This window comes from Moschus berezovskii, chromosome 24 (genome assembly GCF_049115385.1).
Source record: "Moschus berezovskii isolate FMDL1 chromosome 24, NW_MosBer_1.0, whole genome shotgun sequence".
Taxonomy (NCBI): domain Eukaryota; kingdom Metazoa; phylum Chordata; class Mammalia; order Artiodactyla; family Moschidae; genus Moschus; species Moschus berezovskii.
The window spans coordinates 4,250,270-4,276,419 of NC_142483.1; the positions used below are offsets into that span (position 1 = coordinate 4,250,270).

The 26,150-nt window shown below is 40.3% G+C and overlaps 1 protein-coding gene across 6 annotated transcripts in view; it reads left to right on the forward strand.

The window, feature by feature from the left end:
- RAF1 (Raf-1 proto-oncogene, serine/threonine kinase) overlaps positions 1 to 26,150 on the forward strand; it is a 73,375-nt gene that overhangs the window by 37,800 nt on the left and 9,425 nt on the right. For 3 of the 6 annotated variants that reach the window (XM_088831614.1, XM_055413545.2, XM_055413547.2), the window contains 10 exons: positions 7,196 to 7,428; positions 15,050 to 15,162; positions 17,053 to 17,155; positions 17,454 to 17,611; positions 19,145 to 19,243; positions 21,288 to 21,441; positions 22,025 to 22,084; positions 24,419 to 24,446; positions 24,555 to 24,682; positions 25,025 to 25,142. In XM_088831614.1, coding sequence (XP_088687740.1) covers positions 7,222 to 7,428; positions 15,050 to 15,162; positions 17,053 to 17,155; positions 17,454 to 17,611; positions 19,145 to 19,243; positions 21,288 to 21,441; positions 22,025 to 22,084; positions 24,419 to 24,446; positions 24,555 to 24,682; positions 25,025 to 25,142 — 1,168 coding nt within the window. In that variant the 5' untranslated portion in view covers positions 7,196 to 7,221. Of the gene's footprint in view, positions 1 to 7,195; positions 7,429 to 15,049; positions 15,163 to 17,052; positions 17,156 to 17,453; positions 17,612 to 19,144; positions 19,244 to 21,287; positions 21,442 to 22,024; positions 22,085 to 24,418; positions 24,447 to 24,554; positions 24,683 to 25,024; positions 25,143 to 26,150 lie in introns of those variants that run through there. The other 3 variants (XM_055413548.2, XM_088831615.1, XM_088831616.1) reach the window with 3 other exon arrangements.

Genomic DNA, 26,150 nt, shown 5'->3' on the forward strand with positions numbered 1-26,150 from the left:
AGGTCTTCATAGAACCAACCGGTCAGCTTCAGCTTCTTCAGCGTTAGTAGTTGGGGCATAGACTTGGATTACTGTGATATTGAATGGTTTGCCTTGGAAATGAACAGAGATCGTTCTGTCATTTATGAGAATGATAAATAAGCTCACAAAATAACTAATGAAACCTGAGAAAAGAATGAAAGCTTAGTATGCTGAGTTTCTTTGAGTCTGCTTGGCAGTGAAATACATGAAAACTGGAAGAATCACATGAATTAGCAGAAATGACTATTTTAGTATATAACATAAGGTGGAATTAGCAGACACACAGAGAAAGTTCATTGGTAAAACTAAGACAATCTGAGACTACATGGATCCTTAAAAAAATTGATCATTCAAGCGCAAGAAGATACATTCTGAGTGGATAAATGCACTTGAGAACTCAGTGAATGCTCTGGTAGGGATTCTGAGCTTTATAATTACACCAGTAGTTTTCAGACTTAGTAGTGATCTATGCTAAGGAATACGTTTTATGGTGTGTGTGTACCTGAGTCAGAGATTCTCAAAGTAATATTTAACTCTGCTACGTGGATACACTCTGCTCTACCTTATTTGAGAAAGCTGGTCATAACTCATGGAAATGATTTTCTGAACACTTAGGGGTCACACTCCACAGTGGGAAAAAGTGCTGAGTTACAGTCTAGGAGAGAAAGAGACTTGAGTTTTGGAAAAGTCTTCCTTGAAGAAGCTGGCTATTAAGAAGGTACTTATTCTGTCCTTGTTTGAAGCATACTGGATACTATTTTAATTATATAATAGTCCCCCCTTACCTGTGCAGGATACTTTCTTAAGTGTCTGCCCCCCACTCCTCCATGGGTGTCTGAAACTACAGATAGTTCAGAACTCTTGTACTGTTTTATCCTGTACATACATATATACATATGAAAAAGTTTAATTTATAAATTAGGCACAGTAAGAGAATATTCGAATTGCCAGCATCACAACTCTTGCAGTTTTGGCCATTGTTAAGTAAAATAACATGCACTGCCATACCGCGACAGCCCACCTGGTAACCCAGAAGACTCCTAAAGGACTATAGAGCAGGTAGAATATGTAGTGTGGTTGTGCTGGACAGAGGGATGGTTCACATCCCAGCAGGAGGGAGCGAATTGGTGTGAGATTTCATCACACTGCTCAGAAATCAAAAAGCTTTGAAAGGCGTGCAGTTTAAAGCTTAGGAATTATTCATTCTGAAGTTTTCTATGTAATATTTTCAGACGGGTAACTGAAACTGCAGAACACGAAGTTTTCTAAGATGGGACACTACTGTACCAACCAGAAAGGCCCAGAGAAGGCAGCTGAAATGAATCTCAAGAGAGAACTTAGCAGATTATTCAGGGGTTTGGTCTTCGACTCTTCCTTGAGTCCCCTTGCTGTATAATTATGGGCAGTGTGCTTTCTAGTGTGGTTCCTTTGTTCGCTCCCGAACTCCCTGGTGGCTCAGATGGTAAAGAATCTGCCTGAAATGCAGGAGACCTGAGTTCAGTCCCTGAATTGGGAAAATCCCATGGAGAAGGAAATTGCTACCCAGTCCAGTATTCTTGCCTGGAGAATTCCATGGACAGAGGAGCCTAGGACAGAGGGCTGCAGTCCATGGAGTCAAAAGAGTTGGTCATGATTTAGCGACTAGACCACTACCCACAAAACTTAGTACTATTAGAATTTCTAAACCACTTTTTAACTTAGATATACGATAGATATCATTCTCTAACTTTCTATAAGAATATTCATGCAGAGAATAAATGAGGTTGAATGATTATGACAAGTGAACTATGATAGTAAAAACAAACATTTTGAAATACAAAGATTTAGCTTTAAAAACAGCTTAGACTATAAAACCTTCAAATTCCAGTGTGACAGATGAAGCGTGTAGTCAATAAAAGGCAAACTTTTTGGTGAACCTGTGGAGGCTGTCAGCCTCAGAAATGATGCTAGAAGTAATAGATTTAGGGAAATTTTGATCAACTAATGATTGACAGATATAGACTGAATGACTCAGGAGAGCTGTGACACCTATTAATTAATGAATTGTCTCCCCCCTTTTCTTTTTCATAAAATGTCCACCTCTGTGGTGTCTTTCAGAGACTGAATTTGGGGGTAAGCCCGTTTTGGCAAATCTTTAATGGAAGAGTCACGGAGGAAGCAAAGTAGAGTAGGGGCTTTTTGATTTCTGTGGTGCTCTGTAATGGGGATGACTGGAGGAGAAGGGGTATGAATGCAGAAGGAAGCAGCTTGAAACCAGTTGAGCCTAGAATGTTCTAGAATAGGCTAAGATTCATATTAAGTAAATTGTAGGCTTCCTAAATTTATAGCAGTTTTCTATCATAGTAAGTGAGATTGTGAATATGCTGTGTCCTTTCTGGTAAAAGGTCAATGTTTAGCTTGTCGAATACAAATTCTTAGGCTGTCTCACTATATATATAATGTGTGTGTGTGTGTATAAACAAACGTGTTTACAATCAGAGGTCTTTTGTCATAATAAAGCTACTACTTTGTATTTGTGAAGAGAGTTATCTAAATGTTATTTTTTAATCATGGGACAGAAAGGAACTTTTAAAGTTAGGTTCCATATAAACTTTTTGTTTCCAAAGTTATCTTCAAATGGCTTACTGAACAATCCTCTTTTACACAATACACTTTTATGTAAGGATTGAAAAGGTTGGATAAATACCAAGAAATTCTTTATGAACATTTTAAACTTTTTTTTAAAATGTTTGATTTGCTTTTGATATTACACAGCACATATAGTCCTTTGGAGTATTTTTTAAAAGTGATTTCATTGGCCCCATCTTGAGAAATATGAAAGTGTTAGCCACTCAGTCATACCCACCTTTTGAGACCCCATGAACTGTAGCCCACCAGGCTCCTCTGTCCATGGGATTTCCCAGGCAGGAGTACTGAAGTGGGCTGCCATGCCCTCCTCCAGGGGATCTTCCTGACGACCCAGGTGTTAAACCCGGGTCTCTTCCCTGGTGGCTCAGATGATAATCTTCCTGCAATGCAGGAGACCTGGGCTCGATCCCTGGGTGGGAAAGTTCCTGGAGAAGGGAGTAGCAGCTCACTCCAGTATTCTTGCCTGAAGAATCCCATGGACAGAGGAGCTTGGAGGGCTATAGTCCATGCGGTCGTACACAGCTGAGCGACTAACACTTTCTCTGCATTGCAAGCAGATTCTTTGCCATTGAGCCACCAGGGAAGCCCTGGACCCATCTTATGGATGAATAATTTACAATTTTAGCAGTAATGTCCAGTAGTTTTTCTACTTAAATATGAAAATATGAAATACTCCATAATTAAAGTTTGAAAACTTTCTTACTTTCAGAGGTTCTTTGCATGTTAGGACTGATAATCCTCTTATTATATTCTTGTGTTGTAGGGAAGTATATATGTCTTGTTTTAAATTATTTCTTCTGATATAATGAATTTCTCTATTCATAAGAGAATGTGTTTATTTTGAAACTTTTCTTGGGAACTGTGAAAGACCTTTTACTATCAGAAGTAGATATCTACTTTGGACTGTCTAATTTTATTATATCTTTAGGAGGATATGTGTGGTGTGATATTTTAACTTAGCGCATTTGGTCAACAGATCAGAGGGAGAGATCCCAATATTAGAAACTAGATTTATATTTACATTTTGCATACTTTTGCATTTGGGAGTAGTGCCAGTGGGGTTTCTGAGTGTCTCCATTTAACAATGAAGTATGTTGGATGCTATATGGCTTTTTAGAAGATTTTTTGTTCTTGTTTTTAGATGTTAATTGATTACGGAATAATTTGGCTTACACCTTCTTGTGATACAGAGGTCAGCACTGGGGCAACTGGTAGGGCCCTTGACTTTTCTGGGCTTGTCTGCGTTTCTCAGCATGCCTTACAATTAGGATTCATCATTTTCTGTGAGTGGCGTGAAAAAAGCACTGCTTTAGCATGCTTCTTAGCCTGTAAGTGGTCTTGATATAGACATGGAAACTTCAAAGTTATGAATGATAAGTAATCAAAAACTTGAGAATTAGAGTGGATTTGCTTTTGTCAGTTTTTATTAACAGTTATTGTAATGTGTTCCTACTAAGTACCAGCACTGTTACTTTCTAAGTGCCTACAGTAGGACACAGAATTTGTCATAAAATAACTATGATCTTGAATTTAGGCTGCAGTTAAGTCTTGTAAGTGGGTTCTTTAGCCAATAGATTATAATACAGAATGCAGTTTATTGCAGTTTGTCTTTTGCTGAATAGTAGATTTTCTTTTTTTTTTTTTTAAAGATGTACTACCAGATGGAGATTTAATTCACATTTACTAGTTCTTCACAGGTCTTTTCTTTTAAAATATATCTTTTGCAGCATTATTCTGGTTCCTGACTGAATTCATTTAATAAATATTTGAGTGCTTTTGTGATCCAGGTACTGTATTAAGGACTAAGAATACAGTAGTGAACAAGATTGGAAGGAGGTACTGGCAAGATTGGCATGGAGCAGAAAGAGGGTGGGAGGTACTGACCAAAATCAGTAAACAGTTAACATAAGTGGTAAGTGGCATGAAGAAAGTAAGACTGGGTTATCTGATGGGGTTAGGGCGGTGGAGTCTTATGGTTAGGGTGGAGAAAGTGTCTCTAAATGATATTTTAAGTAAAGATCTTAATGATCTGAAAAGGACAGCTTGGTTGTTTCTGGAGGTTTTGGCTTTGCAGGTGAAGGGAACAGAAAGTTCAAAAGTACTGAGATGTGAAGCTTGGCATGGGAGTTTAGCTTTTATTCTGAGTCTTGAACAGGGGAGGGAAATGATGAGTTGCATTTTTAACATTAATCTGGCTGCTCTGTATCTGTTGATTGTATGAGCCGCACCTTTTCAGGCTGCTGAGATGCACAGGTAAGTCTTCCTCTTTAGTTGGGAAAAAAGGTCTAGGGAAAAGAACCTGTAGATGCCCCTAAAAAGTGACCTCATGGTAATGGAATTAGGAATGTGTTGGAGCTTGGGTGGTGTCAGAAAGAAATGGGAGGCAATGCGTCATGGTCCTGCCCCCTGAAGGCTATAGGATCTTGTCCTGCCCTTCCCCCTTACACAAATAAAATAGGCTTCTAGTGTAGTAGTAAAATATAAAAAGCAAAAAGTAGATATATATAAAGTAATAATTTCCTAACCATCCTGCTGAAACAGTTATTGGCACATTGTTTATTACTCTAGATTTTCTCACCTTTAAAAAAATGATTTTAGATTTTTTTTTCTAGATTAGTATGAAAGAGGTTCAGACTACATTTTTCATTTTGTCTTGGGTAGCTTTTTCTATCTGCACATACAGAGCAACTTTGTCACATGGGAATTAACATGATTTGTTTAATTCTCTGTTGTTAAGTATTTGGTCTTTTCCCCAGTTTTTTTCAAGGAAATGAACAACACTGTAGTGAAGATGTTTATACATATATATATATATATATGGCTGTGCCATGCGACATGTGGGATCTTAATTCCCCAACCAGGGATCCAACCCATGCCCCCTGCATTGGCAGTGCAGATTCTTAACCACAGGAGTATCAGGGAATGCCTTGCCTTATACTTCTGTAGGATAAATTCCAAGAGCAATATTGAATTACCAAGTTAGTCTTTAAGAACATTTCAGATTTTTAATAGTTTTTTTTTTTAACCATATTCTTCTTCAGAAAGTTGTGCCAAGACTTTGTGCGAGTGATGCCAGATGGTGATCCTGTCTCTAAACTTCTCTAGTTTCCTCAGCTGTCAGCTCAGAATAGTCAGTGTCTGTCGTCCCCTCTGGATTCAGGCATGTGAGGTGAGAAAGAGCTTACCACATAGTGGGTGTGCAGACAGAAGCTTCTGGTGCAGAGCAAGATGTTTGGATGAAATGATCTTTAACTCTGGGCCATTTTAGCTCTGACAAAATGATTTCAAGTGTCAGTGTTACCTATGACAAGGTAAAGACTCTGGAGTCAGATAGAGCTGCCCAGTTCTGAATCCCATCTCTGCCAGGTAGAGTGAAATGGATGTCATTTCCACCTAGAGTATCCCCTAAGGATCAGGGTGGATAATATGAATGGGGTGTATGCAGCATATACTCATTCTCATGATAGATAGTAGGCATCTAGTAAATGGTAACTTCTGCTGACAATGCTGTTAATAAGATAAAATAACTTTCTGAAGGAGGAAGACTTGAGAAGGATGGGTTCCCTGTCGACCTCACTGTTCTGTAAAGGTGGAAGCACCTCTCACTTCTGCCAAGATCGATTGCCTTCAGGGTGGTATGACTGTGGACTGCCTGTCACTTCTGCATGGTTGCAGACTCCCAGTCAGTGCCAGGGCATTGCTCATCCGCACTGCAGAGTGTCTGTGACTTATTCTCATTGTGTGACTGTCAGTGGACTTCAGCTGTGGTTTTCGTATTGCCCTATTAAAACATTTGATTATTTTTTGTTAGGTTACTATCTCTGTTTGCATCTGTTTGTAAGCTTTGTCTCTGCACTAAAACTGAACTCCCAACGAATGTTAAGGTGGAAAATTCATGTACTTTAAATATAAACAGATATAGAATCTAGTTATTTTACCTATCAACCTGGATGTTCTTGGGCAAGTAGTCTGGTTTTCCTCTGCCTCATTTGTTTAAAAATTAAAGCATGGTTGGAGGAAGGTATTTAAAATCTTTCTGGGTTCTTATTATAGATTAAATGAGATAATTTATACATAAAGTGTCTAATATCTTACAAAAACTAATTTCTTTTTCTTCTTCAAAGGCAGAAAATGATGGCTTACGCTTTTTTTTGTATTTTTCGTAGTACTAATGTGTTACTAATATTCAAAGGTAGTTGAATATTATGCTTAATATTATGCTTAATATTGTATATTATGCTTAATATACAATAACAAAAGAAAAAGTGGAATTGAAAAAGCATTAGACTCGAAGTCAGGAGACATTGGCTCTTACCTGGTTGTATAACCTTTGACGAGTCTTTTGATCTCTATTCCCCATCTTGTTCATTTCTGAGTTGTCTGTGAAATACTCTGTGGAAATATACTGTGTAGAAGTTTTCTGAATAATGTATTTAAGCAGAATATGTCACCTACAGAAAGCGCACACACTGCTGTTTGCACCGTCACTATGTGTATTGTGTTGTTGCTCTGAGTGATCTTACTCAGGAATTCCTGTTTTTACCAGGTTGAAGTGCTGCGTGAGCTGCACCAATGGAGCACATACAGGGCGCCTGGAGGACGATCAGCAATGGCTTCGGCTTCAAAGATGCTGTGTTTGACGGCACCAGCTGCATCTCCCCCACCATAGTTCAGCAGTTTGGCTATCAGCGTCGGGCGTCAGACGATGGCAAACTCACGGACCCTTCTAAGACGAGCAACACTATCCGGGTGTTTTTGCCAAACAAACAAAGAACAGTGGTACGTGAACACTCCTCTCCGGAAATGTAGCTGTCCATCATCTGTGAAAACATTACAGATCAGGTTGCCCATCTTATGGATAACAGAAATCTTCACTTGTCACTTAGAGTCTTTATTTTTACATTTTATTTTGGTGTTTTGTAGTTGCACCTTTTTAAAAAAATTGAGGTATTGTTGATTTACACTGTTATGTTAGTTTCAGGTATGCAGCACAGTGACTCTGGCATGTATATATGCTTCAGATCACTCTCCACTATAGGTTATTACAAGACGTTGAATAGCGCTCCATGTGCTACAGTAGACCCTTGCTTCTCATCTGTTTAATGTATTATAGTCTGGTTCTGTTAATTCCACACTCCACACACCACCTTTCCCCTCTCCTTTGGTAATAGGCTTGGTTTCTATGTCTGTGGTCTGCTTTGATTTTGTATGTAGATTCATCTATTTTTTAGATTGCACATTTAATTGATAATTACGTAATATTTCTCTCTCTGACTGACTTCACTTAGTATGATGATCTTACATGGCTGAGTGATGCACTGGTGGGCACTGGGGTTATTTCCATGTCTTGGGTATTGTAAATAGTGCTGTGAACACGGGGGTGCATGTACATTTTTGAATTAGGGTTTTTGTGTTTTTTGGATATATGCCCAGGAGTGGAATTGCTGGATCATATAGTAACTCTGGTTTTTGTTTTGTAAGGAACCTCTATACTGTTTTTCATCGTGTGTACAAATTTTCATTCCCACCAACAGTGTAAGAGGGTTCTACTTAGAGTCTTTGTTAATTGACTTTCTAGTTGTAGACTGTATTTTTTCATATTCTCTTCACATCCCCTTGCTTTTTTCTTTCTAGCGCTTGGCCTTCCTTTGATTTAGTCTTGCCTAGAAGGTCTTTTCTGACAATTCACCGAAACAAATAGTACCTTTTAAAGAAAATATTTACTGAAATATAGTTGATTTACAATATTGTGTTTCAGGTACACATACACATAGATCCAGTTTTTTAATATTCTTTTCCCATATAGGCCATTGTCGAGTATTGAGTAGAGTTCCCTGTGCTAGCAGTAGATCCTTACTAGTTACCAGTTTTATATATAGTAGTGTGTGTATGTCAGTCTCCCGGTTTATCCCTCCTCCTCCCCACCCTCTGGTAACCATGGATTTGCTCTTTATATCTACCCTTCTGTTCTGTAGATAAGCTCATTTGTACCCTGTTTCTGGATTCCACGTGAGGGTGATACCATTATGTTTGTGTTTGTCTGTCTTCACTCAGTGTGACCATCTCTAGGTCCATCCATGTTGCTGCAGATGGCAGTGTTTCATTCTTCTTTTGACTGAGTAATATTCCATTGTATATCTGTGTACCACATCTGTATCCATTCCTCTGTTGGACGTTTAGGTTCCTTCCACGCCCTGGTTATTGTAAGTAGTGCTACAGTGAATATTGGGGTGTCTGTATCTTTAGAATTATAATTTTCTCCAGGATATGTCCAGGAGTGAGATTGCTGAATCATAATGGTAGTTCTGTTTTTAGTTTTTTAGGAACTTCCATTCTCTTCTTCTCACTGGCTATATCAATTTACGTTCCCCCCAGCGGTGTTGGAGGGTTCCCTTTTCTCCACACCCTCTGTGGCATTTATTATTTGTATTAGATTTTTTTGATAATGGCCATTCTGACTGGAGTCAGTTGAATATAGTACATTCTTAATGGGGATATATTTCAAAGGGTTCTTTAAAAAAAATCCCCTTAGACATTTTTGGCTAATTGCAAACTTTGTTCAGTGTATTAAAGCAAACTGTTCATTTACTTTTTTTTGATATTACAGTCAAGTATATAGAAGAAAATAATATTACCTGGAAAAAAATTATTTTAGTACATTTCCTAGGTTCTGGTGCAAAGCTGGAGGTAGCCTGGAAACCAAGCTTTTTTCCAAGGCCCTGGACTAGCTAGTTATTCCTGTGTAGCTTCTGACACAAAATCTCAAGTTTTCTAAGAAATTGCTGCTCAGAAAGCTTTGTCCTATTCTGGGGGCGGGGGGAACACCGCCTGGTTGAAACTGAAACGGGAAGCTGCTGACGGTGCTCGGTGTGTGACTGTCCCTCACCCATGTGGTGCGAGGCCTTCGTGCAGAGCCCGCGCGCCATCCTCTCCCCGCTGTGTTCTTGTGTAAGATCGGAGCCTTGTGTTTATTCTGTGCACCTTGGTGAGGAGTTCCGAGGTTGGGGAGTGCAGTCCAGAGTTTTCTTTCTAACAGTTCCACTCTCTCCCCTTTACTGAAACTTCCTTTTACTTTTGTGAAACCTAAAGAGCCTCCCAATTACAGTGTTGTACATTAAGGTACATTTTTAAACTGAAGGCAAAACTCAAAGGCGTTTAAAGTTTGAGTAAATTTATTTTTGTTCCCTTTCCTGGAAATGAAACTTTAATGACTGGCAAAATAAATAATCATAATCATCTCATTTCAGCAGTAATCTTTTGTTTGCAAAGCGAGTTTCCTCATTAATTTTCTGGCCCTAAGACAGTGGGCAGTGTGAGCGTGTCAGGAGCTGAGGACCCTCTAGCGCTGCTTCTGGGCGTTGCTGCCCTGTCCTCTTCACCCTGTCTACCCGTTTGCCTGCAGACTGGGATCCTTAGTTTGGTGCAGTAGTTTAAGTGTATAGGCCTTTAACGCAACGAGGCCCAAAGTTAAATCCCTGTATTGCCTTTTAAAGCTGTATCATGACAAGTTACATAATATTTTGAGCCTCTGTTCCTGACCTTCATGAAATGAGGCTGATGCTAGCTACAGTGACTAGTTTCACAAGTAAAATGGTAGTTATGATAGTTTTTGGAGGAGGAAATGGCAAGCTCCAGTATTTGGAGGAGGGAATGGCAAGCTCCAGTATTCCAGTATAATGGAATACTCCAGTATTCTTGCCTGGAGAATCCCGGGGACAGAGGAGCCTGGTGGGCTGCTATATGTGGGGTCGCGCAGGGTCGGACACGACTGAAGTGACTTAGCAGCAGCAGGATATTTTCTGAGTGTTTTCTACAATGGTGTGTCCTTGATAGCCTTCAGTTGAGCACAGCCGGTGGCTGGGGACCACCCATTTGAAAAGCATGACACCTGCAGCAGCTTTTGAGAAGGTTGTGTCAGAGAAAGTTAGTTTCTCCTGTTTCTTTGACCTGAGGTGGACTGTGTGCTTCTGATAGAAACACTTGTACACTGAGAGAGCCAGGACCTGTGTCAAACACTGTGCAGTAGTGCTCTGAAAACTGAAAAGTGGCATCTGTGATATTTAATCTTCATTAAAAGCCAGAGCTCCAAGAGCAAGACACTTCTTTAAATATCCTCTAATCCAGCGGGGTTCCCAAACGTGGCTGCTATCAGTACCCAGCTCCGGGGGTACCTTGAAGGAGGAAGGCGTCATGTGCTGGCCAGCTTGGTCAGTCAGCTGTTCCTAGTCATCCCCAGGTTGCTTCACTGCTGGAGCCCAGAATGACTGTCATCATCACTTAGTGGGCTCCAGAGATTAGTCAGACCGTAACTGATCACAGCATGTATCCATGGGGAGTCCAGAGAGAAGAGTGACCGAGAGGTGGTGTATATCTGATAAGTAATTTTTATAGTAATTATTAGTTGCTTGGTTCTTGAGTTTTTCTTGTCATTTGTTTTGTAAACGTGTCTCTCTGATTTACTGCTGCTGCTTTTTATTAGATGAGTGATTGGATCAGAGCTCAGGCTCTTTAATTACCATTGGAATCACGTCAGAAGCAGCTTAAGCTACAGATTCCTGAGCTTCATTCAGGATGAACTGAATCAGATGAGTGTGTTAGAGGGGGAAGCCTGGGAAAATACATTTTCCCAGGCTCCTCGGATGACTGATACCAGCCATGTTTGGGAACCCTGCTGGATTAGAGGATATTTAAAGAACTGTCTCGCTCTTGGAGCTGTGGCTTCTAATGAAGATTAAATATCACAGATATCACTTTTCAGTTTTCAGAGTACTACTGCACAGTGTTTGATACAGGTCCTGGCTCTTACTGCATGAGTGTTTATTACTTTTCATTGTCCTCGTTCTTGGTGTCGTCACAGTTCAGATCAGTCTCTCTCCCTTTACTGAGTTGTTTTGTTTCTGAAAAGCTGGAAGTTGGTGGGATATTTCTAAGGGTATCACTGCTTCAAGAAACCTTAAAAATAAACTTGTTGTGAAACATTGAAGATGAACAGTTGAAAATATTCTAAACCTTTAAAATAGAAAACCTTTACCTCTCTCTGGAAAGGGGCTGGATTGGCCACTTGTCAGCTGTCACATTTTCAGCAGAAGGACTCCACTGTTGGCAGTTTGCAAGCACTGCAAATCTCATTCTGCTCACCCTGCTGCCCATTTTGAGTCTAGTTGCTTTACTTTTGATTAAGTTTATTGGCTTTAAAAACACGGTATAGGGCTCTTTCTGAAATGCTTAAAATCTTGGTTGAAATGTCTATGTAGCTGCTGATATTCGCATGCTGGGTGCTCACACTTTCTTTTAGGCTCTGAAGTGCCTACTGAGCTCCTGAGGACTGGGTACATGGGGATATGAAGGGGTCTATACTGCTGAGACTACCTGGGTGGGTGTGCACACGTGTTTAAACCGGCAGTGTTGTTTGCCCTGACAGCAGGGCGGAGACTTTATTTCCTCTACTTCTTGCTTGCCCCCCCTCTACTGTGCAGTGTATGTGAGATGGCTTTTTGGTTAGGAAGATGAACCATTTTGTTGAAAATAAGTTGAAATACAAATTTTTGATCCAAAGTACTCATGTTATAGATTGGATTGGTAAATATTTGTTTCTGGTTGATATTTATGTTTGCATAAATATTTCATTGAGTCAAACAACTTCAGTCAGTTCAGTTCAGTCGCTCAGTCGTGTCCGACTCTTTGCGACCTCATGAACTGCAGCACGCCAGGCCTCCCTGTCCATCACCAGCCCCCGGAATTTACCCAGACTCATGTCCATTGAGTCAGTGATGCCATCCAACCATCTCATCCTCTGTTGTCCCCTTCTCCTCCTGCCCTCAATCTTTCCCAGCATCAGGGTCTTTTCAAATGAGTCAGCTCTTTGCATCAGGTGGTCAAAATATTGGAGTTTCAGCTTCAACATCAGTCCTTCCAGTGAATACCCAAGACTGATCTCCTTTAGGATGGACTGGTTGGATCTCCTTGCAATCCAAGGGACTCTCAAGAGTCTTCTCCAACACCACAGTTCAAAAGCATCAAGTCTACTGTGCTCAGCTTTCTTTATAGTTCACCTCTCACATTCATACATGACTACTGGAAAAAGCATAGCTTTGCCTGTTTGGACCTTTGTTGGCAAAGTGTCATCTCAGCTTTTTAATATGCTGTCTAGATTTGTCATAGCTTTCCTTCCAAGGAGCAAGCATCTTTTAATTTCATGGCTGCAGTCACTGTCTGCAGTGATTTTGGAGCCCAAGAAAATAAAATCTGCCACTGTTTCCACTTTTTCCCCTTGTATTAGCAATGAAGTGATGAGACCGGTTGCCATGATCTTTGTTTTTTGAATGTTGACTTTCAAGCCATCTTTTTCACTCTCCTCTTTCACCCTCATCAAGAGAATCTAGTTCCTCTTCACTTTCTGCCATTAGTGTGGTATCATCTACATATCTGAGGTTATTGATACTTCTCCCGGCGCTTTTGATTCCACCTTGTGATTCATTCAGCCTAGCATTCCTCATGATGTACTCTGCATGTAAGTTAAACAAGCAGGGTGACAATATACAGGCTTGATGTACTCCTTTCCCAATTTGGAACCAGTCTATTGTTCCATGTCCGGTTCTAACTGTTGCTTCTTACATATAGTTTTCGCAGGAGACAGGTAAAGTGGTCTGGTATTCCCATCTTTTTAAGAATTTTCCATAGTTCGTTGTGATCCACCCAAAGGCTTTCGCATAGCCAGTGAAGCCGAAGTAGGTGTTTTCCTGGAATTCCTGTGCTTCCTCTGTAATACATCAAATGTTGTCAGTTTGATCTCTGGTTCCTCTGCCTTTACTGAACTCAGCTTGTACATCTGAAAGTTCTTGGTTCAGATATTGCTGAATCCTAACTTGAAGGATTTTGAGCATAACATTGCTAGCATGTGAAATGAGTACAGTTGTATGGCAGTTTGAACATTCTTTAACATTGCCCTTCTTTGTTATTGGAATGAAACTGACCTTTTCCAGTTGAAGATTGACCTTTTCCAGTCCTGTAGCCACTGCTGAGTTTTCCAAAATTTGCTGACATATTGAGTGCAGCACTTTTAACAGCATCATGTTTTGGATTTTATTTATTTATTTTAAAAATGTATTTATTTATTTTTTGGCCACACCATGTGGCATGTGGGATCTTAGTTCCTAGTTCCCTGACCAGGGATCCAGCCTGTGGCCCTTGTGGTGGAAGTGGGGAGTCCTGAGGTGGAGAGTCCTAACCACTGGACCACCAGGGAAGTCCTCCTTTTAGGATTTTAAATAGCTCAGCTGGAATTCCATCACCTCCACTAGCCTTGTTTGTAGTAATGCTTTCTAAGGCTCACTTCACTTTACATTCCAGGATGTCTGGCTTTAGGCCAGTGACCGGACCATCAACATTACCTGGGTCATTAAGACCTTTTTTTTTTTAATTTTTTTTTTTTTAATAGTTCTGTGTATTCTTGTCACTTCTTGATCTCGTCTGCTTCTGTCAGGTCCTTACCCGTTCTATCCTTTATCTTGCCAATCCTTTCGTGAAATGTTCCCTTGATATCTCCAGTTTTCTTGAAGAGATTTCTAGTCTTTTCCAGTTTGTTGTTTTCCTCTGTTTCTTTGCATTGTTCACTTAAGGCCTTTTTATCTCTCTTTGCTGTTCTCTGAAACTCTCCATTCAGTTGGGTATATATTTCCCTTTCTCTTCTGCATCTCTTCTTTTCTCAGCTACTTGGACAGCCACTTCCTTGGACAGCCACTTAGCCTTCTTGCATTTCTTTTTCTTTGGCATGGTTTTGGTCACTGCCTCAGGTACAGTGTTAAGAACTTCTGTCCATAGTTCTTCAGGCACTCTATCAGATCTAATCTTTTGAATCTAATATTACTCTTTGTGTTATTCTGGAAAATATTTTCCCCCAATTAAGATGACCGCCTTCTGACAGGTCATTGGAAGTAATATAGTAAAGCGCAGTGTGACTCATGCTGATGTTCAGTGCTTTATTCCAGCACCCACCTATTGCTGGGCAGCCTGGTTGTTTCCTCTGTGTATGTGTTTGCCATTATAGTTGGCTCTTGAACAACTTTAGGGTTATGGGCACCCTCCCTGTGTGCAGTTGAGAATTCAAATATACTTTATAGTCAGCCCCTGGATATGTTGCTGTGTATTTCCTGTTCTGTAGCCTTTGGATCAAACAACCACGACTCATGTAGTACTGTAGTATTTATTACTGAAAAAAGTCCACGTGTAAACGGACCTGTGCAGTTTAGAGCCGTGTTGTTTAAGAGTCAGCTGTCCGAGCAGTGCTGTCATACATTTTCTACATACACCTTTACAGACTGAGCCTTTACTTTGTGTTTACTTTCCAAGGAGTATGCTTGCACAGCATGTGTTTGTTCTAATGGTGGTCCTTCGTTTGTAGGTCAATGTGCGGAATGGAATGAGCTTGCATGACTGCCTTATGAAAGCTCTCAAGGTGAGGGGCCTGCAACCAGAGTGCTGTGCAGTGTTCAGACTTCTCCACGAACACAAGGGGTAAGAATTTGAAAGTCAGCCAGGTCTTCCTTCATACTAGTAAGGATCTCCTAGCTTCAGATAATAACTGTTTCCATTAAACAAAAAAAAAGTACTTGCTTCCTATTGAATAGTGAATATTTGGATATCTTGTTTATAAAGAGACACCTTAGAAAAGCAAGATACCAAGAACTTGAAAATTTTGCTTAAATATCACGTTGGTAATAAAATACATATTAGGGTTAGATACCGTTTCACAGAAGGAAGCCGTATTGTCAGATGGTATGTTTCTTGAGAGCAAGGCTTTTGTGTTTGCTGTAAGGCAGTTAACAGAATGGGTGCTCAGAAAGTGTTTGCCTTATTATTTATAGTTAAAGAATGTTGTCTGTAAGAGAGAAACTTTTACAATTCACTCATTTTTATTCAGTTCTACTGAATCCCAGCAGTTTGACAGACACAGGGCTAAAAGATGCTGGAGAATTTGCTTCAGGGACGATCCATCGGACATCCTATTTCTAATGATGGTGGAAAGATAGAGACATCACCTCACAGTCTAGGAGTAATAATAATAAATACCCTGCAGCATCAGAGCTGTCTGTGACCATCTGTCACCTGTTATCATCCCCCCAGAAATCTGGGATGATACCTTAACTTTCCCTTCTTTTTTCACTTGCATGTTTTATTTTTCAAGGTACTCCCTAGTTTGAGAGAGGAGCCTAGGGAATGAGTCTCCTCAGAAGGATGAGCATAAAGTCATCTGTTGATGATGCTCCTTTCAGCTTCGGAGGCTTTTTGCTGAAGTGCAAATTTTTGAAGCAGATGCCAACTCTCTCTGGGTACAATTATGGGTTGGTCCCCAAGCTCGTGCATAGAGCTCCTTAGAGACTGGGGCACTGAGACGGGGGGCTTGAGCCCCATGGGTCCAGGCGTGTTTGTTTGGAGCCATCCTCAGTTCCCCCTTGGGTTGAGAGCACCTGAGGGCTGATCAGAAAACAGCACTGACCCTCACCTTCTCTACTAGAGTAAAACGGGACCTAGAGTCCTGTTGGGTTTTCTGTACCCTGTTCAGGGAGCTGTATTAAGGACTGGATTGTCTCCTGTTAGGTAATCAGAGAAATGGCTCTGAAGGCTTCTTGTGGGAAAGGGAGAGGTGTGAATGGTGCTGTGCATGCGATGTTCTCTCCCCGTCCAAGAGTCTGCTTCCTTCAGGAGATGGGCCAGATGGACTGCACAGGACAGAGCAAAGGAGTTGGGCATTCATTTTTACTTAACATGTACCTGCTTTTATGTCTCGTGTAGGCACAGAAAGAATAGTTTCAGAGTAAATATTAAGACACTGATGTCTTTCCTCAGTTTATATTTACAGACTATAAACCGTTCTACAGAGTTGAGCCCATTGTTAATAGAAAAAGTGCATTTCATTTGTGATTCCTTTCCACTTATTTATTTTCAAGAATGAAGTAGGCTAGTGAAGATTAAATTTTGCTACTGTCACAATATTTTAAACCTGTTTTATAGGATTTTTATAGGATTCTAATGTTTAAAGATGTCCAGTTTATTGCAGATTTCTTTTGTTATGAGATTGTTTTATTGCATTGTTTAAAGAAAACTTTATTCTAAGAGTACCTTTTGGAGTCTGACTGACCTAGATTCTAAATAGGGCCTTAATCTCTGTGTAGCCTTGAGCCAAGTTACCTTCTTAGAGCCCCAGTTCTCTTATTTTTAAGATGGAGGTAAGAATGCCTGCTTCATGGATTTGTTGAATGAATTAAATGTTAGTGTTGTATGGGGCTCTAAGTTTTATGTTTATGTAGTATGAGCTAAATGGTATTTATTATTTATTGGTATTCAGCTCTTTTACCTCGTTTAAATATTTCCCTTTTGTGTTATGCTTTTTAAAATCCTCTTTAGTAAAAAAGCACGGTTAGATTGGAATACTGATGCTGCCTCGTTGATTGGAGAGGAACTTCAGGTGGATTTCCTGGATCATGTTCCCCTCACAACACACAACTTTGTAAGTGGCGGGTCTCTTCTCTCTCTGTGGTATGTTGGGTGCTTTGGCTGGCACAGTAGGATATTTCTCAGAGATAATAACCATGTATGTTGTTGGATTGTTTAAAGCTTTGCCATTGTTTACAATAAAGCAGTTTAGGTTTCACTCGATCACAGATGTATTTCAGTTTCTGTGTATGAAATTTATTACTAATGTTCGAAGTATGATTCTCCATTGTAATAAAACCTTGTGGGGGCCAAGGCGGAGATTATTTTGTCTTTTATTCAGCATAATTTACACACCTGTGTTCTTTTTCCAGGCTCGGAAAACCTTCCTGAAGCTTGCCTTCTGTGACATCTGTCAGAAGTTCTTGCTAAATGGATTTAGATGTCAGACTTGTGGCTACAAGTTTCACGAGCATTGTAGCACCAAAGTACCCACTATGTGTGTGGACTGGAGTAATATCAGACAGCTCTTGTAAGGCATTATTCTTTTTTTCCAAGAATATAAGGGGACAGGGAGGTATAAAGCCCCTTGGAGGATGCATATTGTATATTTGACTGACAGGTCTGGGTTTTAGACTTTCTAAGTGAATTATCATGATCTGGAAATGATCTCCTTTAGAAATATGACAGTTCTGAAATTAGTAAGTTTCAGTGTGGCTTGTATACAACCTTCTAAAACGAGCTGGGAGGACAAATAGATACTGATACACTGTGATTCTGCAAGACAAAGAGCATGGCGACATGAAAAGCCCCCAGGGTTTTTACTAGGCTGCTAGCAGACACTACTCTGTATTGTATAAAGTAATGCTGAAGAGACACCGCTTCTGCAGAGGAGTAGTAGGTATGGTTGGTGCTGTTTTCTTCACCTCAAACTAGGGAAGACATTAGTCTTCCAATGATTTTACAGTAAACCTTAAACACATATATCCCTCTGACGATGAGCCAGTTACTCAAATATATTCCATATAGACAAACTATTTTTTTTAGTAAGATTTAAAGAAGTATTCCAGAGTACCTCTTAAAACCTGTGAACAGAGATAGGAAACGTCAGAGTTGCACTTTACCCATTTTGAGGGCACTAGAAAAATTAGGGGTGTGTTATCATTAAGCCATCATGGGAACATCTGTTTTGCTTTCGTGGTAGTCACATGGAGCTTTGGCAGAGAGAACTTTGTGAGAGTAGCACAGACTTTGGAGTCCAGCAGACACTGGTCAGAATCTCACTGTTGTCATTAACCAACTGTCGTTACTTCTGGGCCTCGGCTCACTCGTCTGTAAAAGGGGGCATTCCCCTGGCTGCAGTGTTCTGTGAGCCTTATCTGAGATAACGCATGAGCTTTCCAGGCGCTGAGTGCTCATCTCATGGAGGGAAGGTGCCCAACTGATGTGAATATCACTTTTTCTCTAGGTACGACTTTTGGAGCTGAAGGCAATCTGTCCCTCATACTTCAGTCTTACTGTTTGTGCATTTCCGAGACAGAATGTTTCCAGAAAAGCTATATGATTTAGGTTACAAAGTGCCCTACTATATATAGATTTAAAGAAAAACCACATTATTTTGATGTAGCTGGACACTGGGCCAATATTTCCTAGAAATGCACACTAGAGACTCTGTGTTCATTGGCAGGTCAAGATAGTTCACGTTCTGTAGTCATTTAAGCCCAGTCACTTAGGTTGGTAGTCCATTGGTGGGCTCCCCAGGTGGCTAAGTGGTGAAGAATCCATCTGCAATGCAGGAGACCCGGGTTTGATCCCTGGAGAAGGGAATGGCTACCCACTCCAGTATTGCCTGGAGAATTGCATGGATAGAGGAGCCTGGCGGGTCATAGTCTGTAGGGTTGCAAAGAGGTGGATGTGAGTTGAGTTACTTACACAACTTACTCTGGGTAGCCTAAAATGGTCCAGAAAAATGTGACTAGGAGAAGCTGAGTTTGGAAGACAAGCAGGCTGACTGTAAAATCACTACCACAAGTGTGTAAACCAGCTTCTCTCTGATCTCATTTAGATTGTTCCCAAATTCCACTGTTGGTGATGGCGGGGTCCCAGCGCTGCCTTCTTTGACGATGCGTCGGATGCGAGAGTCTGTTTCCCGGATACCGCCTGGGTACTTTGCACCTACTGCTTTTCTTATGGGAAGTTGTACTGGGGCAGATGGGATTGCAGGTGTGAACACAGACAGGAGTTCCCTTGGGTTCCTTCTCTTTCCATGGAAACTCTGTGCAGCCACTGTGGAACTCAGCATTGGCATTAGAACAAAATGTAGAACTTTCTCTTTGTAGTCTTTTAGTTCTTAAATTCTGGAAAGTGACTGAATACAATGAATTCTGGTGTCCTGGCGTGTTCCTTTTATCGCATGTGTGTGTTTTGTTTTTGTATTTTTTATTGGACTGTAATTGCTTTACGTGTTGTGTCGCTTTCTCTGCAGTGAAGTAAATCAGCTGTATGTGTCCATGTCCCCCTCCCTTTTGGGCGCCTCTCCCACCCCACCCTCTAGGCTGTCATTTCACGGAGCTGATCCCTGTGCCGCACAGCAGCGGCCCACTAGCTCTCTGTGACACACGGTCGTGCGTGTGTGTCAGCCCTAACCTCCCAGTCCATCACAGCCTCCCTTCCCCCACTGTGTCCACAGCCTCTTCTCTGCATCTGTGTCTCTAGTGCTTCCTTGCAAGTAGATTCTTTGGAGCTGTGATTCTAGATTCCACATATATGCGTCAGTATTTGACATTTGGTTTTCTCTTTCTGACTTACTCTGTATGACAGACTTTAGATCCATCCACATCTCTACAAATGACCCTGTTTTTTTCCTTTTACTGCTGACTAATATTCTCTTGTATATATGTACCACATATTCTTTATCCATTCATTACATTTTAAAGACTTTGAGATTCGCCTTTGTCAGTGTGCAGTGAGCCTCAGGGAAAGAAAGTGTCCCAAAATGATATACAGTGATTCAATAAAATAAAACCCTCGACTTTGAAATGCTTATTATGGCCTTACATTGCTAAAACCATGATGTTTAATAAACTGCTAGCTTGAAAAAATCTAATTAGATTTTTAATATAAATAACCCATTTTATGTGCCTGTAAGTCTGCACATAATCTGTCTTTATTCTGTTTTCCAACTTTAGAACCAAAGTTTTGTTGAGTTCACATGCCTCACTCAGTTTTACACATGACTTTAGAGCCTAAAATAATTCTACATCTTTGCCCAAAATATCTGACTTTAATTTATATGCAGTCATAGAATATTTAATGGCCTTTGTAAAACTAACATGGAAATTATTCAAGGCAGCATATCTTAGAATAAGGAATTTGTATTGAAATGATACTTGGATGTATTAGTGTATGACCTTTATTTTTCTTGATAATTTGAAAAGCATGTCTGACTGAAAAAATGTACTTGCTTCTGAATATCTAGATAGAAGAAACCAGGCCTCTGAGACCACTCATGTTGAATTGCCTGGAAAGGCAGTTTTTCAAGGCCGTAGAACAATTTCTCTTAGAAAAAGTCTTTCAAACCTTGTCTGAACAAAACCCAGAGTAGTATTTTGAGCAAATGACAGTGTTATGCTGAATGCATGTTCCCTGGCTGGTGGGAGAGTAGCATTGGGTAAAAGAAGCCAGTGATAAATTTCAGAGGTATGCAGATCTGAAAATCAAAGTCATTGTAATTGATTTTTTGAGCTGTTTGTGGGGAGAAGATGCCCATGAGTAAAGTGCTACCTGTGTGCAGGCGCACTGGGCAGGTCTAAGATGGTTAGACATCTTCCTTTAGGTTTTCTAATTTAGTCTCACACTGAACCTGGGAAAGTTCCAGCTAGCTTAATTGTAGAGGATAGTGTTGAGATGGTCTGAAATTTTGGAGTGTTCTGTAGACATGATTTATTGAAGTATCATTTCTTTTTATGTGAATTGTGAGCACATATGTTATTTCATTTTTAAAAATTTGCATTCAGAGGCACCTCAACAGAAGAAAAATTTTAAATGGTACATATTTAGATTGTCAAAAGAAAGCAATACTTTTGTCGAAGGTCATAGTGTAAGTAGGGTTTGCCCCGAGTATGTTAATGAAGTAAGTAGTTGAAAGATTTTTCCATTCCAGAGGCCTGAGTGTCAACCATGGACTTTTCTTTCTCCTTGTCGCCTAGTTCCCAGCACAGATACTCCACACCCCACGCTTTCACATTCAACACCTCCAGCCCCTCCTCTGAAGGTTCCCTCTCCCAGAGGCAGAGGTCGACGTCCACACCTAACGTGCACATGGTCAGCACCACTCTGCCTGTGGACAACAGGATGATTGAGGTAAGAGGGCCCCTTGTGGGTGGTGGAGAGCATCAGTCAGTCGTTCGGGGCTTGACAGTTGTGTCAGAGAGTTTTGGGTTTCTAACCTGGTAAGGAATGTTGCAGCAGTTTCTCAGGCCCCTGGACTTTGTGAATCTCTTATTCACTATATCCTCAGACTAGCTTAATAATCCTGTTGGTATATCATTGAAATGGAGAACTGAAATTTCCTGAAGAGATGTTAACATTTGAGCTCATTCTTTCCACATTAGATATGAAGAGAATTTCAGTGAACTAGTGGATAAGTTAGAATAGAGAGTCCGGTTTTTTTGGAGGGGGAGTGGGGCAGAAAATAATAGTGATAGAGGACTATGAACTCTCTGAAAGACTTTGTGATTTTATTTAGAAATAAAAGGGTGGAGTCCTGCAGGTATTTAGGGATATATGAAAGTGCCCAAAGCTAGTGTTTTCAAACAGCTTTTTCTTTTCTTTATGGTATGTTCTATTTGTTTGGTTTGCTTTCTGGTTCATCTTTATTAACAACTGAATACACTTAAAATACTTCCTTTGTTCTTTATTCTTATTTCTCATTGCTTTGGACTAGAATAACAGCCTGAATGCTTCTCCCAGGGCGTGGTCCAGACGATTTTGTGTGAGGGGAAGAGTAGGTATTCTTCTTCATGCCTTTGCTTTCTTGTAAACTAACAGGATTTCTTAGACTGTCAGACAGTAGACTATCAAAAATGAAACAATCACTGCATTTTATATTTCTCATCAGACTTGCTTTCATGTTTTCTTTTTTGGCAGCAGCATATTTAGGAGTTTTTAAAAAATACCGCATGTGGTATTGTTGATAGGTGAAATCAGTATCTCAGGTGGGATTTTGAGTCTAAGGGTATTAAAAATTGTCCTTTCAAAATAATTTTCAACCAGAGACTAATGCTAGTTTATTTATTTCATACTGAACACCATCACTATTCTGTTTACATTTTGTTTAGAAACAAAATATGTCAGTTTGGTTGGTATACCCTGAAAATACTTTGATAAGAGGTGTTTGTTTGTTTTTTTAAAAAAATCAAACAGCTGTGCTCTGCATCCTCAATTGGTCCTTGAAAAACCTCAGGGCCACCTGCGACCTCAGACACAGCTCACCATATTCAGACCTCAAGTCATTTCTAACATACTTGTCCTTTGAATGTGGGGTCTAAATTGGCCGTTTAGGGGCACTTCAATTATCACACAATTATTGTGAGGCTGTGTGTATGCAGACTATGAATCTTATTTTATTGTGATGAGCCTCAATAGTAATACAGTAATATACCAGTTTTCTTCTGTTATATAATCTGTTCTTGTATAAACACTCTATAATAGTTAGAGGAAACATTAAAAGGGAAACTTCTTGAATTGTAGGTTAACTGGCACATCTGTTGTGCTTAATCCTGTCTGTACTCTAGAAGCAGAGCAAGTTTTTGACTCCTGTGTTTTAAAAATTTGATTCAGCATTTTAAAAGTACACTTTCTTGCTTTGTATAAACCATCTTAATTCTCTTTAGATTTCAAGATGACAAGTCAATCCAGCTGTAGAAATTAGCACAGAAAAAACAGGGAAGAAAATTACTGGCATTAAGAAAAAATCCTAATGCACCGGGTATATAATTCTGGTCAATAAAAATATGTTGTGCCATGCCTTGACTGAAAACAATAGATTAGTTGAATAATAAAACTGCAGCTGCTAAATATTCTGCTGAAATTCAGGGTATTTTTGGACAAAGGATTGTCCACCTGGCAGTCATCTTGTCTTTCTTAAAAGCATGCAGATTCCTAGACTTCCCACCTTTTCTCCCAAACATTCTTAGATCAGTTCTACTGGTGGAGGGGCTTGGGAATCTGTGTTCTTACATACCTCTCCAGGTTAATTCTGAAGACTGACTAGTTTTGGGAACCCTAGAACCAGGCTTTATTGGTTAATTCTGAAGATGGCGCTGCCAAAGTGGGGGGAGCTTGGCCTGTGATTTCTCTCATCTCTTGTAAAGATACCACAGAGTGTAAGCATTCTGATAATAATTCTGTGAAAAAAGTATCTTGTGGTTATACAAGGAAAACAGAGTAGGACTTCCAAGAAAAATATCCTTTTTGAGGATATGGGGATGAAGTGGTTTTATATTGTTGTTATTTATATACTCCAAGTGAGCATTTTATAAAATGAGGATTTAGGCCTCATGGGAGGGCCCTGTGATTTAAACTATTTCAACAGTTTTTAATAAATTCTAAAGGTAACCTTTGACCTCTCACCTGAGTAAAATGTAACTCATTTCCGAGCTTACCCACAAGATCTGAGGAACATTTTGTGGTGAATGAGCTCTTGGCCGAGGTCCTTGGGTGGTTACTTTCAGTTCTGTTTCTGCCACCTCCTGGTTGTGTGACCCTTGCCATGTCACTTTGCCTGTTTACACGTTTCCTTATATGTAAAATGTAGGTTTCAGACTAGGGGATTTACGGTTCTTGCAGTTTTTCATGATTTTAGGCCTGGATAAAGTATATAGTCATGGTGCTTACCCGCAAATCTAACTCCTAGAGGAGTGAGAGTGAAACGGGCACTGAATCCCTTGCTAAAAAATATTTTTTTTTTTTTGAGCTTCAGTGGAGCAAGATCCCCAACCATTGGAAATCTCTCAGCTTGATAGTAACTTTGTTAGCCTTCCTTTAAAGAGTTCCAGTCTGCTGTGTGCGTTGCTTTCTTCAGAGAAAAAAGAATGTCATGTCCATCGTGTATGAGAAACTAGCATCAGTCCTCCTAATATGTGATGATAACAGCCCTGGAGATACTGGCCACAGACATTTGATGAATTGAATCAAAAGTTAGTGTATGTAATTAGACCTTTTGTGATTTAGAGATTTTATAATCTCTTTTGCTCTTGTAAATCCTTAGCCTCCCTCTCCCTCCCCCAGAGAACATCTTTTCTAGGGCAGAAATTGACGCTTTCCTTTTCTGTTTCAGGATGCAATTCGAAGTCACAGTGAATCAGGTATTTGCTTAAGTCATTTAGCAGATAGTAATGGGCTCTTTCTCTTGATGCTGTTGTATCTTCTGTTGGCTTATCCATGAGTGGATCCTGTTTGTCTTGTCTGTTAAGGCTCCCCTTCAGCTTTGTCCAGCAGCCCCAACAATCTGAGCCCGACAGGCTGGTCACAGCCCAAAACCCCTGCGCCGGCACAGAGAGAGCGGGCGCCGGGCTCCAGCACCCAGGAGAAGAACAAAATTGTGAGTGCGCCCACAGCACCCCCTGCATGTCCGGGTTCAACAAGAGAATCTTAGTCAGAAATGAGGATGCTGTTAATTTTAGGGGTGGGGAAGGCTAATTAAGTGAATACGTTATACATATCAGTGCTGTTTTTGGCACGCTTGCACTGGAAAACTTGCTGGTTTGTTGCAAGGCAGGGCACAACTAAAATGGTATTTTCTCAAATGACAAAAACTCGACTTAATAGGTATTTTTAGAAGATCTGGGAATGGATGGAGTTGAGTTGATCCTTTCTTTGACACCCTCATTAAACAGAGTTTTAGCCATTCATGGAATATATTAATGATCTGTGCTTGCTTTAGAGGCCTCGTGGACAGAGAGATTCGAGCTATTACTGGGAGATAGAAGCCAGTGAAGTGATGCTGTCCACTCGGATTGGGTCAGGCTCCTTTGGGACTGTTTATAAGGGCAAGTGGCATGGTAAGTTTCGTACCCCCCTGCCCCCGCCAACTACCAGGGTGACGTCCTGTTTCAGTCCAGAGCGGGCCAGGCAGGCTCACAGCAGCACTGTCCAGGGGCGCCTGCTCTGTCTCAGTGACACTGCACACTGTTTCTGTGAGACTCAGCAGTCTGTAATTGGTACAAAAAAGCTTTTAGGATAACTTGAAATTGGTGAACAAGAGTTGAGCACTACAGTCAAATGTCACAGTCTCTTCTTTCTTATAAATCGACTAGATGGTGTGAACCTGGGAGGGACATGCTCTGTAGCTCCTTAAATATGTTTAAGAGTCTGATATTAGGAGGGTCGTGCATTCCAGCAAGTTAAAACTGGCAAGGCCCTTAGAGATTTTACATGCAGAAAAGCACGGTCTCAAGAAGGGGAACTGGCACACACATGGTCAGTCAGCACAGTAAAGCCTGGAGCCTCCTAAGGCAGATTTTCTTTGCTCTGCCCTGGAATTGGTTGTGGGAACCTCTGTCAGACAGGAATGCACAGACTGTATTCTTGAATCTGTATGGAGTTGATACTCTTATTTGAATGGAAACACTTTGTCACTTGGAAGAAACTTTCTATTTTAAGGTCTGTAGCCACAGCTTCTTTATTTTGGCAACACACTTAACATTTCTCTGTCAGGTTTTTAATGCCTCTGCCTTTAGAATGTCAGCAGATATTTTCTTGAAAACGCTACATGTTCCCCAAAAGACATTTCTTCTAAATTCAGATTTTAATAAAAAGGCAAGCAAGGAGACCAACAAAAGCCTCACAAAACCACGCACAGAATCTCGAGTGCCTGCATTTCTCCTTTGGATGCCACTGTGTTTAGAGCATAAAATGCGTTGGAGCATTAAGATTCAACTTGTTAACAACTGAGAAACACTTGCAGCGTTGCGAGTAGCTTATTCATTAACATATGGGTTTTCCACTTACAACTAATCATCTGACAAGTCTCTGGTTCTTTCTAAGAACTGGGAAAGGACTGAATATTT